Source organism: Coenobita brevimanus, chromosome 36, assembly GCF_032717465.1.
Source record: "Coenobita brevimanus isolate Jiangsu-jjx chromosome 36, ASM3271746v2, whole genome shotgun sequence".
Lineage (NCBI taxonomy): Eukaryota > Metazoa > Arthropoda > Malacostraca > Decapoda > Coenobitidae > Coenobita > Coenobita brevimanus.
The window spans coordinates 6,523,516-6,542,383 of NC_136989.1; the positions used below are offsets into that span (position 1 = coordinate 6,523,516).

General features: G+C 40.2%; 1 protein-coding gene across 1 annotated transcript in view; it reads right to left on the minus strand.

Moving 5' to 3' along the window:
* LOC145396334 (fasciclin-2-like) overlaps positions 1-18,868 on the minus strand; it is a 108,669-nt gene that overhangs the window by 37,131 nt on the left and 52,670 nt on the right. The window contains exon 13 of the mRNA XM_080269733.1: positions 17,809-17,919. Coding sequence (XP_080125859.1) covers positions 17,809-17,919 — 111 coding nt within the window. The remainder of the gene's footprint in view (positions 1-17,808; positions 17,920-18,868) is intronic.

Below are 18,868 nucleotides of genomic sequence, written 5' to 3' on the forward strand. Positions count from 1 at the left end.
TGGAAAAACTGAGGTTGAATTTTGAGTGATTAAAAAAATATTCAAACATTATTATTTTTTTATTATATTAATTTAATTATTATTATTATTATTATTATTATTATTATTACTATTATTATTATTATTATTATTATCATTGCTATTATTATTATTACTATTATTATTATTATTATCATTATTATTATTATTATTATTATTATTATTATTATTATTATTATCATCATTATTATTACTATTATTATTACTATTATTATTATCATTATTATTATTATCATTATTATTACTATTATTATTATTATTACCATTATTATTATCATTATTATTATTATCATTATTATTATCATTATTATTATTATTATTATTATCATTTTAATTCAACCTCAAAATCTAATTAATTACGTGCATAACATCGTACACACACACATGCAGTCGTGCAAAAGTGTACACATGTGCTAATGTACACTACACACACATGCCAGCGTGCAGTGGGTGGGGGGGGGGCGGAGGGATGGCAAAACACTGTACTTCCTTGTATTCCAGGGTCCGGATAACCCCTAACGCCTCTTCTGTAGCGATTTATTTTACATATAAACTCGAACTCATCTTTTGTTTTTTTCTTGGAGGGAGTGATTTGCTATTGCCTGGCCTTGGGTTCTTTCTTCCTTGCACTAAAAAATATAAAGGTACTTGTCATTATCCCCTAACACCTGTTCCTATGTGATTTAGTTTGCTTATTTCGCCCCCAAAATGAGAAGGAGGGATGGAGTGGACAGGATGGAGAGTGAGAGACTGATGAGGAGAGTGTATGTGAGTGAGGTGGAGGGGGGGAGAGGGAGGGGGAGGCCAAGGATGAGATGGAGGGATGGGGTGGAGAGGATGGAGAGTGAGAGACTGATGAGGAGAGTGTATGTGAGTGAGGTGGAGGGGGGGAGAGGGACGGGGAGGCCAAGGATGAGATGGAGGGATGGGGTGGAGAGGATGGAGTGAGAGACTGATGAGGAGAGTGTATGTGAGTGAGGTGTAGGGGGGGAGAGGGAGGGGGAGGCCAAGGATGAGATGGAGGGATGGAGTGGAGAGGTATATGAGAGAGGGGGGTGTGAGTTGGGAGCAGGGCAGTGACATGGTGGGGGACAGGGCGACATGGAGGCGATTTGTTTGTGGCCACCCCTTACGGGATTAAGGCAATAGATAGATAGATAGTAATATGTAATGTGTTTGTGGATATCCCCTAACACCTATGCCTAAGTGATTTAACCTCAATATTCTCCTATATTATTAAATTAGAATTTTATAGACTAGAATAAAAGGGTGAAATATCGAAAATAAATCACACGAGAGCAGGCGTTAGGAAACCTCACCTGGAATACAAGTCAGCGTAGGTAGGTAGGTATAGTGGAGAGGTAGGTAGGTAGGTAGGTAGGTAGGTAGGTGGGTGGGTGGGTGGATGGATGGGTGGATGGGTGGGTAGGTAGGTAGGTAGCTGGGTGGGTGGGTGGGTGGGTGGGTGGGTAGGTAGGTAGGTAGGTAGGTAGGTAGGTAGGTGGGTGGGTGGGTGGATGGATGGGTGGGTGGGTGGGTGGGTGGGTAGGTAGGTAGGTAGGTATAGTGGAGAGGTAGGTAGGTAGGTAGGTAGGTAGGTGGGTGGGTAGGTGGGTAGGTAGGTAGGCAGTGACAGATAGATAGATAGATAGATAGGTAGGTAGGTGGTGGTGCCTGGTGCTGTTACATAGAGTTTACAGACCTCTTAGTGCATCTGTTGTGCCTTAACCTCTTTCAACAAGTGATTTATTCTACTTTTATTCAATTTCCATCAAAGGCTTATAAACTGAATAAATGAATCAGATGCATGGATATTATTCTTTATATTTACTAAAGAAAACTGATTATTCATTTACTCATAATAATAATAATAATAATAATAATAATAATAATAATGATAATAATAATAATAATAATAATAATAATAGTTGTAGTAGTAGTGATAATACTAATAGTAATAGTAATAATAATAATAATAATAATAATAATAATAATAATAATAGTTAAACACCTAGGCACCAAACCGCCACAGAAGGGTAGGGTAGGGTAGGGTAGGGTAAGGTAGAGTAGGGAAGGGTAAGGTAGGGTAGGGTAGGGAAGGGTAGGGTAGGGTAGGGTAGGGTAGGGTGGGGTAAGGTAAGGTAGAGTAGGGAAGGGTAGGGTAGGGTAGGGTAGGGTTGGGTCGGGATTAGGTAGGATAGCACAGAATAAGTTAGTCATTAGAATACACCAAGAAACAGGATGCATGAGGCAGGGATACTCATACCTCCAATGTCGCTCCAGTGGAAATATATTGCAAAAACAAAAAATCCAAAAAATATATATATGGAAAGAAAGGGGGGGAGAAATATTGAACAGTTAGCAGACACACACACAGGAGCGCTCGGAATCGTAAAACCAGCCCGCCACTACTGCCTAACACCTTTTCCTGGGTGATTTATTCTGTCTGCTACACCTTACTGTCCTCCTCTGTGTTATATAAGTCCTTCCAATATCACTACTACTGCCTAACACCTTTTCCTAAGTGATTTATTTTGTTTATTACACCTTACTGTCCTCTTCTGTGTTATATAAATCCTTCCAGTATCACTACTACTGCCTAACACCTTTTCCTGAGTGATTTATTCTGTCTACTACACCTTACTGTCCTCCTCTGTGTCACATAAGTCCTTCCAATATCACTACTACTGCCTAACACCTTTTCCTAAGTGATTTATTTTGTTTATTACACCTTACTGTCCTCTTCTGTGTTATATAAATCCTTCCAGTATCACTACTACTGCCTAACACCTTTTCCTGAGTGATTTATTCTGTCTACTACACCTTACTGTCCTCCTCTGTGTCACATAAGTCCTTCCAATATCACTACTACTGCCTAACACCTTTTCCTAAGTGATTTATTTTGTTTATTACACCTTACTGTCCTCTTCTGTGTCATAAATCCTTCCAATATCATCAACGCTGCCTAACACCTTTTCCTAAGTGATTTATTTTGTTTATTACACCTTACTGTCCTCTTCTGTGTTACATAAATCCTTCCAATATCATCAACGCTGCCTAACACCTTTTCCTAAGTGATTTATTTTGTTTATTACACCTTACTGTCCTCCTCTGTGTTACATAAATCCTTCCAATATCACCAAAGCTCCCTAACACCTTTTCCTGAGTGATTTATTCTGTATACTGCATCTTACTGTCCTCTTCTGTGTTACATAAATCCTTCCAATATCACCAAAGCTCCCTAACACCTTTTCCTAAGTGATTTATTTTGTTTATTACACCTTACTGTCCTCTTCTGTGTTACATAAATCCTTCCAGTATCACCAAAGCTCCCTAACACCTTTTCCTAAGTGATTTATTTTGTTTATTACACCTTACTGTCCTCTTCTGTGTTACATAAATCCTTCCAGTATCACCAGACCTCCCTAACACCTTTTCCTAAGTGATTTATTTTGCTTATTACACCTTATTGTCCTCTTCTGTGTTACATAAATCCTTCCAGTATCACCAAAGCTCCCTAACACCTTTTCCTAAGTGATTTATTTTGTTTATTACACCTTACTGTCCTCTTCTGTGTTACATAAATCCTTCCAGTGTCACCAAAACTCCCTAACACCTTTTCCTAAGTGACTTATTTCCCTCAAAAACGTACAATACTTAACAATTATTAGCAACACATAATTATTAATACCATATAAAAGGAAAAATAAATCACTAAGGAACATGTGTTAGGGTACTCCAAATACTGACAGATTTATTCTCGCAAATGTTAAGAAGGATTTTTTTTGTTTTTTTCAATTTACAAAAGATCTATAATATATATATATATTTTCTTAACGTTTCAAAAATCCATAACCTTGATTTGACTAGTAACCAAGGAGACTCATCCCTAAACAGATTCGTAACCCCCTTTTTGCTTCCTAGTCAAAATGGAGGGTTGATTTTGACTAGTAACCAAGGAGACTCATTCCTAACCCCTTTCAGCTCAGTTGATGGCCAGGTGTAGTCAGATTGGAGGCTTGATTTGACTAGTAACCAAGGAGACTCATTCCTAACCCCTTTCAGCTCAGTTGATGGCCAGGTGTAGTCAGATTGGAGGCTTGATTGGACTAGTAACCAAGGAGACTCATTCCTAACCCCTTTCAGCTCAGTTGATGGCCAGGTGTAGTCAGATTGGAGGCTTGATTGGACTAGTAACCAAGGAGACTCATTCCTAACCCCTTTCAGCTCAGTTGATGGCCAGGTGTAGTCAGATTGGAGGCTTGATTGGACTAGTAACCAAGGAGACTCATTCCTAACCCCTTTCAGCTCAGTTGATGGCCAGGTGTAGTCAGATTGGATATATTTGACTAGTAACCAAGGAGACTCATTCCTACTCAATCATTATGTACTTAACGAACATTTTAAAATCAAGATATGCAAGTGTTTTTTTTGTACTAGGATGTGCTATTTTACTAGTCACGAAGAAGTGCTATGGAAAGATGTACACGTTTAGTACTGTAATATGTGCTAAAATGTGCTTCTGTACTAGTCACGAAGAAGTGCTATCAAACATGTGCTTGACTGGATCAGGCTGAGAGAGAGAGAGAGAGAGAGAGAGAGAGAGAGAGAGAGAGAGAGAGAGAGAGAGAGAGAGAGAGAACTGTTACGTATGCATAAACACAAACCATACCACGTCCATCTATCTATCTATCTATCTATCCATCTATCTATCCATCTATCTATCTATCTATCCATCTATCTATCTATCTATCTAAAGAGAAGGATATATAAAAAACAGTCACTCATTCCATAGCCTTAATTTGCATATAACACTCTATATCTATCTATCTATCTATCTATCTATCTATCTATCTACTCCCAGGAAAAATAATCACTCCTTCCTTAGCCTTACATTTCCATAGCAATATCTATCTATCTATCTATCTATTCCGAGGATTTCAAACTCACTAACTGGCTCTTGATTACACTACACCCTCGATATAACAAACTCTCTCTCCATCATCACATTCATCATCACTATCATCACCATCATCACCACATTCATCATCACTACCATCATCATCACATTCATCATCATTATCATCATCATCACTATCATCACCACATTCATCATCACCACCATCATCATCATCACAATCATCATCATCATCACCATCATCATCACTATCATCACCATCACTATCATCATCACCATCCACACACGGGTCACATTTCATTTTTTTTTTCATTCACTGCCAGACGCCATGTATCCCAAACGGGGTGGCCAAGGGCTTAGAGTTAATTGTTTTACAGGGAGGGGCACTAATCCTCCACCAACCCCACATGACACGTAGGGATCAGTGGCAGGAAATAAAACGCACGTGCTTCTATGGCAGCCTTCACACGAGCCAATGTTTAGTGGAGCCGCAAAAAAATGGTAACCGGGTCTATTTTACCCGCCACACCACGGTTTAGTAGCGTCGTCCGGGATTCCGAATTTAGGCCTACTTTGCGTTGTGGAGGAGGCGCTGCAAGGCCTACGGCGCTCAGCTGCCATGAAATTTCAGTTTGTACTCTCGTGTGTGTGAGGTGCATTCCTGTTGCTCCCGTACAACACTACTAAATTAGGACCTTGTGAGTGTGCCTACGAAACTATCATGTAACGTGTCGAATTTCGTCTAGGGAGGCTGGAGCATATCGGGGGACGCCTGGACTTCCTGTGTGGCACAAGTCACCACCATCAGGCAGCACTGTGGCTGGCAGTGGTGAAAAGATTACAAGGATGTAGCATTGTCATTTTTACACATAGTTTTATTTTTTTTTATACTGTTGTTTTAGTTAAATACATTTAGTTCATAGTTCCCAGAGTTAAGATTAGCATCTAATTTAAGTGAAAATTTTTTGAAATAAGCTGTACCATTCCTATATGTATATTTCTACCCCCAAAGTTTGTCTGGGATTCCGAGCATTGCTAGTAGGCACGTGATGCTGACAGCGCTACTCTTCCAGGGTTAATTCCAATGGCAGGCGGCACACGGGCCACTTTGCGGTGGCACTGGCAGACGGACTGGCACTGTTAACGGTCCATTCCCTACCCAAGGTCATGTGTCCACCTCAGGTCCTCTCGCTAACCAAGGCCACCTTCACACAATAAAAGTTGCACCACACTACAGCGCCGTGCGGAGCCTGAAGTTCGTGAAAGTCTACAGTTTGTACCAGGTAACGTTGTCAATGTGTCCTGCCCAGCGCCACACACAACGTCAGGTATCCCAAACGAAGCTGACGGATTCATTTATATATTTTGTTGACTGGCAGCGTGGTGGTGGTGGTGGTGGTGGAGTGTCCCAGCAGTGACAAAGTTCTGTGATAAATCAGTGTTGCAGGTTAATATCAACAGGTTTGTCACTAAGTTCCATCATTTTCAGAAAAACAAAACATTACAGCATTTCCTGTAATATCTGTGGAACATCTTTACACTTGCAACGATACAATGTCTCCTTTGTTTTATGACATGTGGTTAATTTACTCACAGGTTTTCTCATTAACATTCTTGCACAACATGTCTGTGTTTTTCTATATTTACATTAAGGTAACTGCAAGTCTTTCTCCTGTCGATACACACTTCCTCCTGTTTGTGTTCAGGTCATCAACGGAAGCACAGGTCATGATAAAATAGTTTGCAACTTCCCCGGGTATGCTTTTAGGTCTTCAAATAGGGTATACAATTGACCTCTGATAAGCCGTGACACATGCCACCTTCTTGACATCCATGATAGAACTGCCTGTGGTTGCTACGAAAAAGTGACCCGTGTGCGTGACGTCATAGCATCCCCCTCCACTCTTTACTGGTGCCACAAAAAAGTGGATGGTGAGCAAGGGGACTAACGACCCACCTCAAGCTGAACGACGTCTGGTGAAAGAATGGATGCACAGGAACACCAATCAGCGTGGCATCCCTACACACACACACACACACACACACACACACACACACACACACACACACACACACAAAAAGAGAGGCAAACACACACACACACACATAAAGAGAGAGGCAAACACACACACACACACACACACACACGCTACTATCATGAGGGGAGCCATAATTAGAGCGTTTACCAGGAAAAAAAACCAATTAGACTCAGCTATATGTTATTGTTTACAAGTGTACAGCTGAACGCCTCTATGTATAATGATCTCTGTTGGGTATAGCGCCATGTACACCTGCTGTACGCTAATGTGCAGGAGTGTACGGCTGAACGAGGCTATATTTTACGATCTTTGTTTGGTATAAGTCCCAGTGTCTGAAAATTAACTGAATGACAGGGCGTTCGGCTCGTTCGTCAAGGGTGTGGTACCAATTACAGTGAACCCTCAATATGATGAACCCCGGGATTGTGATTCTCGGATATAACAAGGGGTCAAGTGGCAACCAAACTTATCCCTTTCTTTACGAACATACGTTGCTAAATGCTTGGGAAGTTTGTTAATCTGACCAAGGTGATAACAGCACCCCTTCCTGGCAGAGTGTATTGTAACCGCACTACATTATACGGTACTCTTATTATAGGTCTATCTATCTATCTATCTATCGCCCGACGCCTCAATCCCGTTCAGGGTGGCCACAAACAAATCACCTCCACGTCGCCCTGTCCCCTGCCAATTCACCGCCCCGCTCCCAACTCACACCCCCCTCTCTCATATACCTCTCCACCCCAGCCCTCCATCTCATCCTCGGCCTCCCCCTCCCTCTTGCCCCCTCCACCTCACTCACATACACTCTCCTCGTCAGTCTTTCACCCTCCATCCTCTCCACCCCATCCCTCCATCTCATCCTTGGCCTCCCCCTCCCTCTTCCCCCCTCCACCTCACTCACATATACTCTCCTCGTCAGTCTTTCATCCTCCATCCTCTCCACATGCCCTACCTTGATTTACGATAAACTCGTTATACGTTAAGGTGCGACCTGACGTAACCCCATCGTAAAATGAGTAGTGACTGTATTGTGTGTACCTCATGTGTGTGTGTGTGTGTGTGTGTGTGTGTGTGTGTGTGTGTGTGTGTGTGTGTGTGTGTGTGTGCACCGATACTTTCTGGTATGTTACAACTTCAGTATTGTATTTACATGTACAACTTTATAAACCATTGAATTCTCCATGTAAAACTTCAAAGAGGTATTTTAGGTTATGTTTGAGCACGTAAAACTGAACGACTTTCCTTATATAGTGAGCTGAGGGAGGGGGAGGCCGAGGATGAGATGGAGGGATGGGGTGGAGAGGTATATGAGAGAGGGGGGTGTGAGCTGGGAGCAAGGCAGTGAAATGGCGGGGGACAGGACGACGTGGAGGCGATTTGTTTGTGGCCACCCCAAATGGGACTGAGGCGTCTGGCAATAGATAGATAGATAGATAGTTTGATAATCCCTCAGAAATATTGAACCGTCGTGTATAGCGAACTTTCGGATTCGGCAACCCACCCCTCCTCCCGGTTAATTCGTTATATCGAGGGTTTACGGAAGCTTGTTTATATCGAGGGTGTGCTGTAGGGCCGAACGAGGCTCTGCATTTACCGATCTTCGTCCGGTAGAAGCCATGGCGTCCGGAAAATCACCAAACAGCGTGACGTTCGGATTTTACAAACCATCGCCTTCAACAGCAAGGATGTGGTAATAATTAAGTTTGCTTAGATCAAGGGTGTACTGAACTCCATTAATTTCTCCTCTCCTTGATCTATTGACTATCTATTTATCTATCAAATCTATCTATCTACTCCGAAGATATTCTAAACTATCTATCTGTCTACTCCAAGGATATCAAAAACACCAAATTCCCTCATATATTAGTCACAAATCCACATCTTCTCTCTCAACCTAACTAAATATCTACATCTATCACTCTCTAAACTATCTATCTATCCATCTATCTATCTATCTATCTACTCCGAGGATATCACAGCAACTTAATTCCCTCTTATATTCTTCTCTCTCAACCTCTCTATCCATCTAAATATCTATGTCTTTCTCTAAAATATCTATCATTCTATCTATCCCTCTAACTATCTATCTATCTATCTATCTACCCCAGGGATATCAAAATCACTTAATTGGCTGTTAATTAATCTTATATTAATTACTGTCACACATTAACAAGCAACACTTGTATCAAAATATTCAAATCTTAAATTACATACAGAGAGTATATGGAGTTGCGATGGCCGTTATTCTCGAGTTAAAGAAGCTCCCTAACACCTTTTCCTGTGTGATTTAGCTTGTGTATTATACCTTACTGACTTCTTACGTGTTCTTTAAGTCTTTCTAGTATCGCCATAAGTCCCTAACACCTTTTCCTAAGTGATTTAGCTTGTGTATTATACCTTACTGACTTCTTACGTGTTCTTTAAGTCTTTCTAGTATCGCCATAAGTCCCTAACACCTTTTCCTAAGTGATTTAGCTTGCGTATTATAACTTACTGTCCTCTTCTGTTACATAAATCATTCTAGTATCACCAAACTTCCCTAACACCTTTTCCTATGTGATTTAGTTTGCGTATTATACCTTACTGGCTTCTTATGTGTTTGTTAAGTCCTTCCATTATCACCAAACTTCCCTAACACCTTTTCCTAAGTGATTTATTTTGAATCTTACACCTTACTGTCCTCTTCTGTTTTAGGTAAATCCTTCCAATATCACCAAAGCACCCTAACACATTATCCTAAGTGATTTAGTTTGCATATTACACCTTACTGTCCTCTTCTGTTACATAAATCATTCTAGTATCACCAAACTTCCCTAACACCTTTTCCTAAGTGATTTTGTTTGATAATTAAACCCTGCCATCTTCTCCTGTGTTATATCAACCTTTCTAATATCATCAAAGTTCCCTAACACGTTTTCCTAAGTGATTTATTTTGAATCTTACACCTTACTGTCCTCTTCTGTGTTATATAAATCCTTTCCAATACCACCAAAGCTCCCTAACACCTTTTTGTAAGTGATTTAGTTTGATTATTAAACCCTGCCATCTTCTTCCTTGTTATGTCAATCTTTCTAACATCATCAAAGCTCCCTAACACCTTTTCCAAAGTGATTTAGTTTGCGTATTATACCTTACTGGACTCTTCTGTCTTATGTTAGTCCTTCCAATATCATCAACGCTCCCAAACATATTTTCCTAAGTGATTTATTTTGATTATTACACCTTACTGTCCTCTTAAGTGTTATGTTAATCCCTCCAATATCACCAAAGCTCCCTAACACTTTTTCCTAAGTGGTTTAAGTTTATAACACCTTACTGTCCTCTTCTGTGTTGCATTACCCAGCCATATCCAAAAATAAATTACCAGAGAAGATGTGTTAGGGAGCTTCGTTAACCGACAAGAATACGAACCAAGACTGACAGTTGTAATTTCAAACTTTAAATTTCAAATGTGGAATGTATGGCGTTTATATTTCCAATTATTTTCTGTTTAAAGACTGGAGGCTTGATTTGACTAATAACCAAGGAGATTCATTCCTAAGATCCATAATTCCTTTCAGTTCAGTTGATGGCCAGGTGTAGTCAGATTTGTGGCTGATTTGACTAGTAACCAAGGAGACTCATTCCTAAAGAAAGACTGGAAGAGGAAGCAAGATGGCTACTGTGTGTGTAATTTTTGTGTATGTGAAATGTGTGTGTATGTATGTGTGTATGTAAGTGTATGTATGTGTATGTATGTATATGTGACCAACAACAAAATGTGTGTGTGTATGAATAAGTATGTGTATGTATATTTATGTGTGTACATGTCTGTGTATGTATGTATATGTTTATGTGTGTGTATGTATGTAAGAGCATGTATGTGTGTATGTGTGTGTAAATGTGTATGTATGTGTTTATGTATGCATGTATGTATGTGTTTATGTATGTGTGTGTGTATGTAAGAGCATGTAAGTGTTTATGTGTGTGTATGTGTATGTACGTCTTTATGTATGCATGTACTACTACTACTACTACCACTACTACTACTACTACTACCACTACTACTACTACCACTACTACTACTACTACTACTACCACTACTACTACCACCACTACTACTACTACTACTACTACTACTACTACTACTACTACAACTACTACTACTACTACTACTACTACTACTAGTAGTACTACTACTACTACTACTACTATTACCACTACTACTACTACTACTACTACTAGTACTACTACTACTACTACTACTATTACCACTACTACTACCACTACTACTACTACTACTACTACTACTACTAGTACTACTACTACTACTACTACTACTATTACCACTACTACTACTACTACTACTACTAGTACTACTACTACTACTACTACTACTACCACTACTACTACTACTACTAGTACTACTACTACTACTACTACTATTACCACTACTACTACTACTACTACTACTACTACTACTACTACTACTATTACTACTACTACTACTACTACTACTACTACTATTACTACTACTACTACTACTACTACTACTACTACTACTATTACTACTACTACTACTACTACTACTACTACTACCACTACTACTTCAGATATTATCATTGGATTTTTTTGGTATATATATATTTGTTTTAAAAATTGTCAGAATTCCACTTTGAAATTTAAAGGAGGGTTCTTAGTGCCTTTTCCTAAGTGATTCATTCTGCATTATTTATTTTCTGTCACGAGTTCCATTCTGGTATGGTGGAATGTTAGAGAAAGGTAAGTCTATCAATCTATCTATCTATAGCCCGACGCCCTAATCCCGCAAAGGGTGGCCGCAGACAAAACGCCTCCAAGTCGCTCTGTCACCCACCATTTGACTACCCTCCCCCCAACTCACCCCACCCTCCCTCATACACCTCTCCACTCCATCCCTCCACCTCATCCTTGGTCTACCTCTCCCTCTATCTATCTATTGCCAGATGCCATAATCCCATAAGGGGTGGCCATTTGTCTATCTATCTATCTATTGCCAGACGCCATAATCCCATAAGGGGTGGCCATTTGTCTATCTATCGCCAGACGCCATAATCCCATAAGGGGTGGCCATTTGTCTATCTATCTATCTATTGCCAGACGCCATAATCCCATAAGCGGTGGCCATTTGTCTATCTATCTATCTATTGCCAGACGCCATAATCCGGTAAGGGGTGGCCATTTGTCTATCTATCTATCTATTGCCAGACGCCATAATCCCATAAGGGGTGGCCATTTGACTTTGAGTTAGTTGTTTTACGGGGAGGGGCACTAACCCTCCACCAACCCACTTGTTGACACGTAGGCAGCACGTATGGTTTTGTGTTGTGTGTGTGTGTGTGTGTGTGTGTGTGTGTGTGTGTGTGACTGACGAGGAGAGTGTATGTGAGTGAGGTGGAGGGGGGAAGAGGGAGGGGGAGGCCAAGGATGAGATGGAGGGATGGGGTGGAGAGGATGGAGGGTGAAAGACTGATGAGGAGAGTGTATGTGAGTGAGGTGGAGGGGGGGAGAGGGAGGGGGAGGCCAAGGATGAGATGGAGGGATGGGGTGGAGAGGTATATGAGAGAGGGGGGTGTGAGTTGGGAGCAGGGCAGTGAAATGGCGGGGGACAGGGCGAGATGGAGGCGATTTGTTTGTGGCCACCCCAAACGGGATTGAGGCATCTGGCAATAGATAGATAGATAGATAGTTTTGATTCAGCATTACTTATTATTCTGTATTACCTTAGCACAATTTCCTCAGTGATTTATTCTCTGTTACATCTACTGGTATCACTTTCTTTTTCTCCATTATCGACTGAGTTTGTCCAGACTAAATCACTTATGGAATGGCATTAAGAACCTCAAATCCATGGTCAATACAACTCTACTTCCTTCCCAAATAATGGCATTTTATTATTATTATTATTATTATTATTATTATTATTATTTTTGACGTTATGGAAGCTCCCTAACACCTGTTCCTAATTGATTTATTTTGCTTACTATGCCTTACTGTCCTCTTCTGCGTTATATAAATCCTTCGAATATCTCCAAAGCTCCCTAACACCTGTTCCTAATTGATTTATTTTGCTTACTATGCCTTACTGTCCTCTTCTGCGTTATATAAATCCTTCGAATATCTCCAAAGCTCCCTAACACCTTTTCCTAAGTGATTTATTTTGATTATTACTTTTCTGTTGCATACCCTGCATAAATCACACACAAAAGGATATTAACCAGCCATATCTAAGAATAAATCAGTTAGGAAGAGGTGTTTGGGAGCTTCCTGTATTCCTACATGTAACTCCTTTGGTTAGAAAAAGGAAGGAAGGAAGGAAGGAAGGAGGGAATGAAGGAAGGAAGGAAGGAAGGAAGGAAGGAAGGAAGGAAGGAAGGAAGGATGGAAGGAAGGAAGGAAGGATAGAAGGAAGGAAGGAAGGAAGGAAAGATGGAGGGAAGGAACATGGAAGGAAGGAAGGATGGAAGGAAGGATGGAAGGAAGGAAGGAAGGAAGGAAGGAAGGAAGGATGGAAGGAAGGAAGGAAGGAAGGATGGAAGGGGGGGGAGAGAGTGAGAGAGGGAAGGAAGGAAGGAAGGAAAGGAAAGAGGGAAGGGAAGGAAAGAGGGAAGGGAAGGAGGGAGAGAGGGAGGGAAGGAGGAAGAAGGGAGGGAGAGGAAGGAGAGAAGGAGGGAAGGAGTTACAAAAGACTACAATAACAATTCTCCTTAATAATAATAATAATAATAATAATAATAATAATAAACATTACAGGAAGGCATGTCAGTCTTGCTCACAACTCCCACAAATATAATTATATATATTCAAAAAGAGGAATGCATTACAGTATATAATTACAGCATTACATATAGTACAGTACTCATGTATGTACACTCGGTCAGAAGGTACACATACGCACATGACCCAAAAAGTACACACACGCACATGATGCAAAAAGTGTACACACGCACGTAACGGAAAAAAACGATTCAACAAATGCGATGCCCGTTTCAAAATCCCCAATAATTATTTTCCTCCTTATGCTGGTGTTTTCCCCCTGCCTACGACCTCCACTAACCAACAGAGGCAGACTTTAAAAAAATCTATTGGCGTATTTACTCATAGAGGATATATTAGAACTTTCCTTTTCAAAAAATTAAATTGAATAATCCACAGGTGTATAAAAAACTGAGGCACTTACTTGAATAACTGCAAACGTACGAAATATTTAAAACTGAGACTGACGAGGAGAGTGTATGTGAGTGAGGTGGAGGGGGGAGAGGGAGGGGGAGGCCAAGGATGAGATGGAGGGATGGAGAGTGAGAGACTGACGAGGAGAGTGTATGTGAGTGAGGTGGAGGGGGGAGAGGGAGGGGGAGGCCAAGGATGAGATGGAGGGATGGAGAGTGAGAGACTGATGAGGAGAGTGTATGTGAGTGAGGTGGAGGGGGTAGAGGGAGGGGGAGGCCAAGGATGAGATGGAGGGATGGAGAGTGAGAGACTGACGAGGAGAGTGTATGTGAGTGAGGTGGAGGGGGGGAGAGGGAGGGGGAGGCCAAGGATGAGGTGGAGGGATGGAGTGGAGAGGGTGGAGGGTGAGAGACTGACAAGGAGAGTGTGAGTGAGTGGGGTAGAGGGGGAAGAGGGAGGGGGAGGCCAAGGATGAGATGGAGAGATGGAGTGGAGAGGTATATGAGAGACTGACGAGGAGAGTGTATGTGAGTGAGGTGGAGGGGGGAAGAGGGAGGGGGAGGCCAAGGATGAGATGGAGGGATGGAGTGGAGAGGTATATGAGAGACTGACGAGGAGAGTGTATGTGAGTGAGGTGGAGGGGGGAAGAGGGAGGGGAAGGCCAAGGATGAGATGGAGGGATGGGGTGGAGAGGTATATGAGAGAGGGGGGTGTGAGCTGGGAGCAGGGCAGTGAAATGGCAGGGGGACAGGGCGACATGGAGGCGATCTGTTTGTGGCCACCCGTTATGGGACTAAGGTGTCTGACAATAGATAGACAGACAGACAGATAGATAGAAGAAGGAACCCAAGGCCTCACACAAACCATTCCTTCCAAGTTACAACAAAACATTGATTAGGTACGACTGTCGTTATTCAGATTAAACACCTCAATTAACATACACGAAATGGAGAAAGAGATTTATATTATCTCTCTCTTTCGAATTTAACAATGGGTATGATCTTCAAAAATTCCTACCCTTACAATATACGCTATTTTCCCCTCACCACCAAATCTATAAGGATTTTTGGAAATGAGATTCAACCCCCTCAAAAAATTAATATATACCCATTCTTCCTGTCTCTCTCTTTCGAATTTGGGAATGGGTTTAATATTCAAAAATTCCTACCCTTATATATACACCATTTCCCCCTTGCTCCCTAATCTATATGGATTTTCAAAATGAGGGTTGACCCCCCCAAAAATTACAATATACTCAAAATTCCCTATGTCAATTTTTTCTCATGTAGATCACCTCTCCTACAAAATTATTATTATTATTTTTTAATTATTTCTAAAAAAAAAAATATCCATGAAATTATCTATGCATAAGTTAATTGTGCATTTTTACATGTGTCTAAAAATAATAATAATAATAATAATTGTAGTAATAATAATAATAATAGTAATAATAATAATAATTGTAATAATAATAATAATAATAATAATAATAATAATAATAATAATAATAATTGTAGTAATAATAATAATAATAATAATAATAGTAATAATAGTAATAATAATAATAATAATAATAATAATAATAATAATAAAAATAATAATACTAGCAATAATAATAATAATAATAATAATAATAATAATAATAATAATAATAATAATAATAATAGCTCCTTCATATACACAAACTATATATATATATTTTTTACAAGTTCAAAAAAAACAATTCCTTTATCATATATGCTTAGATGAATTGCGAAAATTTTTAAAAACCCTAACACCTTTTCCTCAGTGGTTTATTTTGCATAATTTTCCTACATCCTCTTTTTTGCAGTGGCTCCCTAACACCTTCTTCTCAGTGGTTTATTTTCCCTCAGATGTTTATTTTTTACTGATGCTCCCTAACACCTTTTCCTAAGTGATTTATTTTGTTTATTACACCTTACTGTCCTCTTCTGTTACATAAATCCTTCCAATATCACCAAAGCTCCCTAACACCTTTTCTTAAGTGATTTATTTGGTTTATTACACCTTACTGTCCTCTTCTGTGTTACATAAATCCTTCCAATATCACCAAAGCTCCCTAACACCTTTTCTTAAGTGATTTATTTGGTTTATTACACCTTACTGTCCTCTTCTGTGTTACATAAATCCTTCCAATATAACCATAGCTCCCTAACACCTTTTCTTAAGTGATTTATTTTGTTTATTACACCTTACTGTCCTCTTCTGTGTCATAAATCCTTCCAATATCACCAAAGCTCCCTAACACCTTTTCCTAAGTGATTTATTTTGTTTATTACACCTTACTGTCCTCTTCTGTGTTACATTAATCCTTCCAATATCACCAAAGCTCCCTAACACCTTTTCCTAAGTGATTTATTTTGTTTATTACACCTTACTGTCCTCTTCTGTGTTACATTAATCCTTCCAATATCACCAAAGCTCCCTAACACCTTTTCCTAAGTGATTTATTTTGTTTATTACACCTTACTGTCCTCTTCTGTGTTACATAAATCCTTCCAGTATCACCAAAGCTCCCTAACACCTTTTCCTATGTGATTTATTTTATTACACCTTACCATCTTCTGTGTTACATAAATCCTTCCAATATAACCAGAGCTCCCTAACACCTTTTCTTAAGTGATTTATTTTGCTTATTACACCTTGCACTTCGAACACCGGCCTAAGGTATGGTGCAGACTAAATCACTAACAATAAGGCATTAAGGAATCACACGCACCGCAAACACAGTACATTGAGCTATTCGGTCCAGCCTAGGGTGTGGTGGCAATGGAAAATAAACCACAAACAAAGAGGCATTAAGGACCACATCCCTAACACCTTCCACTATGCTACTCATTCTGCCTAGGGTGTGATGAGAGTAGGATTCTTAACAACTTTATTTTAGTGATTTATTAACAATTTTCCAAACACCCCTAACACCTTTCACTAAGCTACTCGTCCTGCATAAACCACTAACAAAAAGGTATTAACAATTTTCACAATGATTTTCCGAACACCCCTAACGCCTTCCACTAACCTACTTGTCCTGCCTAGGGTGTGATGAGAGTTGAATTCTTAACAACTTTATTTTAGTGACTTATTTTTTAGTGCCTTATTAACAATTTTCCAAACATCCTCAACGCCTTCCACTAAGCTACTCATCCTGCCTAGGGTGTGATGAGAGTAGAATTCTTAACAACTTTACTTTAGTGACTTATTAACAATTTTTTCCAAACACCCTCAACGCCTTCCACTAAGCTACTCGTCCTGCCTAGGGTGTGGTGGGAGTAGAATTCTTAACAACTTTATTTTAGTGACTTATCTATTTTCCAAACACCCTCAACGCCTTCCAATAAGCTACTCATCCTGCCAACTTTATTTTAGTGACTTATTAACAAATTTTCCAAACACCCTCAACGCCTTCCACTAAGCTACTCGTCCTGCCTAGGGTGTGATGAGAGTAGAATTCTTAACAACTTTATTTCAGTGACTTATTAACAAATTTTCCAAACACCCTCAACGCCTTCCACTAAGCTACTCGTCCTGCCTAGGGTGTGGCGGCGGGTGGTCGAGCAGAGAGGAGGCAGAAGCAACAGCAGATAAGAAGCAGAGAGGTACCGTCGAGGGGGGGGGTGGTTGTGGTAGTTGTGGTGGTGGTGGTGGAGGGAGAGGCGGAACTACTGAGCTGAACTGAAGTACCGCCTGTAATACCTGGTGTGGCGCTGGGATCTGAAAACAACACCAGAACGAACCACACACTCAACGGCGTCAAGTACACACACGTATATACACACCAGAATAAACCACACACTTAATGGCGTCAAGTACACACATTTATACACACCAGAATAAACCACACACTCAATGGCATCAAGTACACACATATATACACATAAGAACAAACCACACACTCAACGGCGTCAAGTACACGCATTTATACACATAAGAACAAACCACACACTCAGTGGCGTCAAGTACACATATATACACATAAGAACAAACCACACACTCAAAGGCGTCAAGTACAAACATTTATACACACCAGAATAAACCACACACTCAATGGCATCAAGTACACACATTTATACACACCAGAATAAACCACACACTCAAAGGCGTCAAGTACACACATTTATACACACCAGAATAAACCACACACTCAACGGCATCAACGACATACACACAGAAAGATGGCACGCACATATACATACATACCAGAATGAACCACACACTCAATGATGTCAAGTACACACACATATATATACACACCAAAGCAAACCACACACTCAAAGGCATCAAGTACACACACAGAATGGCAGCACGCACACATACATACACACCACAACAAACCACACGCGCAATGGCATCAAGTACACACACACAGACACATGCACTAGACACACACAACAATAATACACACTATAAACTCAACAGCATCACACACACACACACACACACACACACACACACACACACACACTCAACAGCATCACATACACAAACAAATGCAACTCACACACATAAATACTCTCTCACCAGTGTGACTCATACACACAAATACACACTCTCTCACCAGTGTGACTCATACACACAAATACACACTCTCTCACCAGTGTGACTCATACACACAAATACACACTCTCTCACCAGTGTGACTCATACACACAAATACACACTC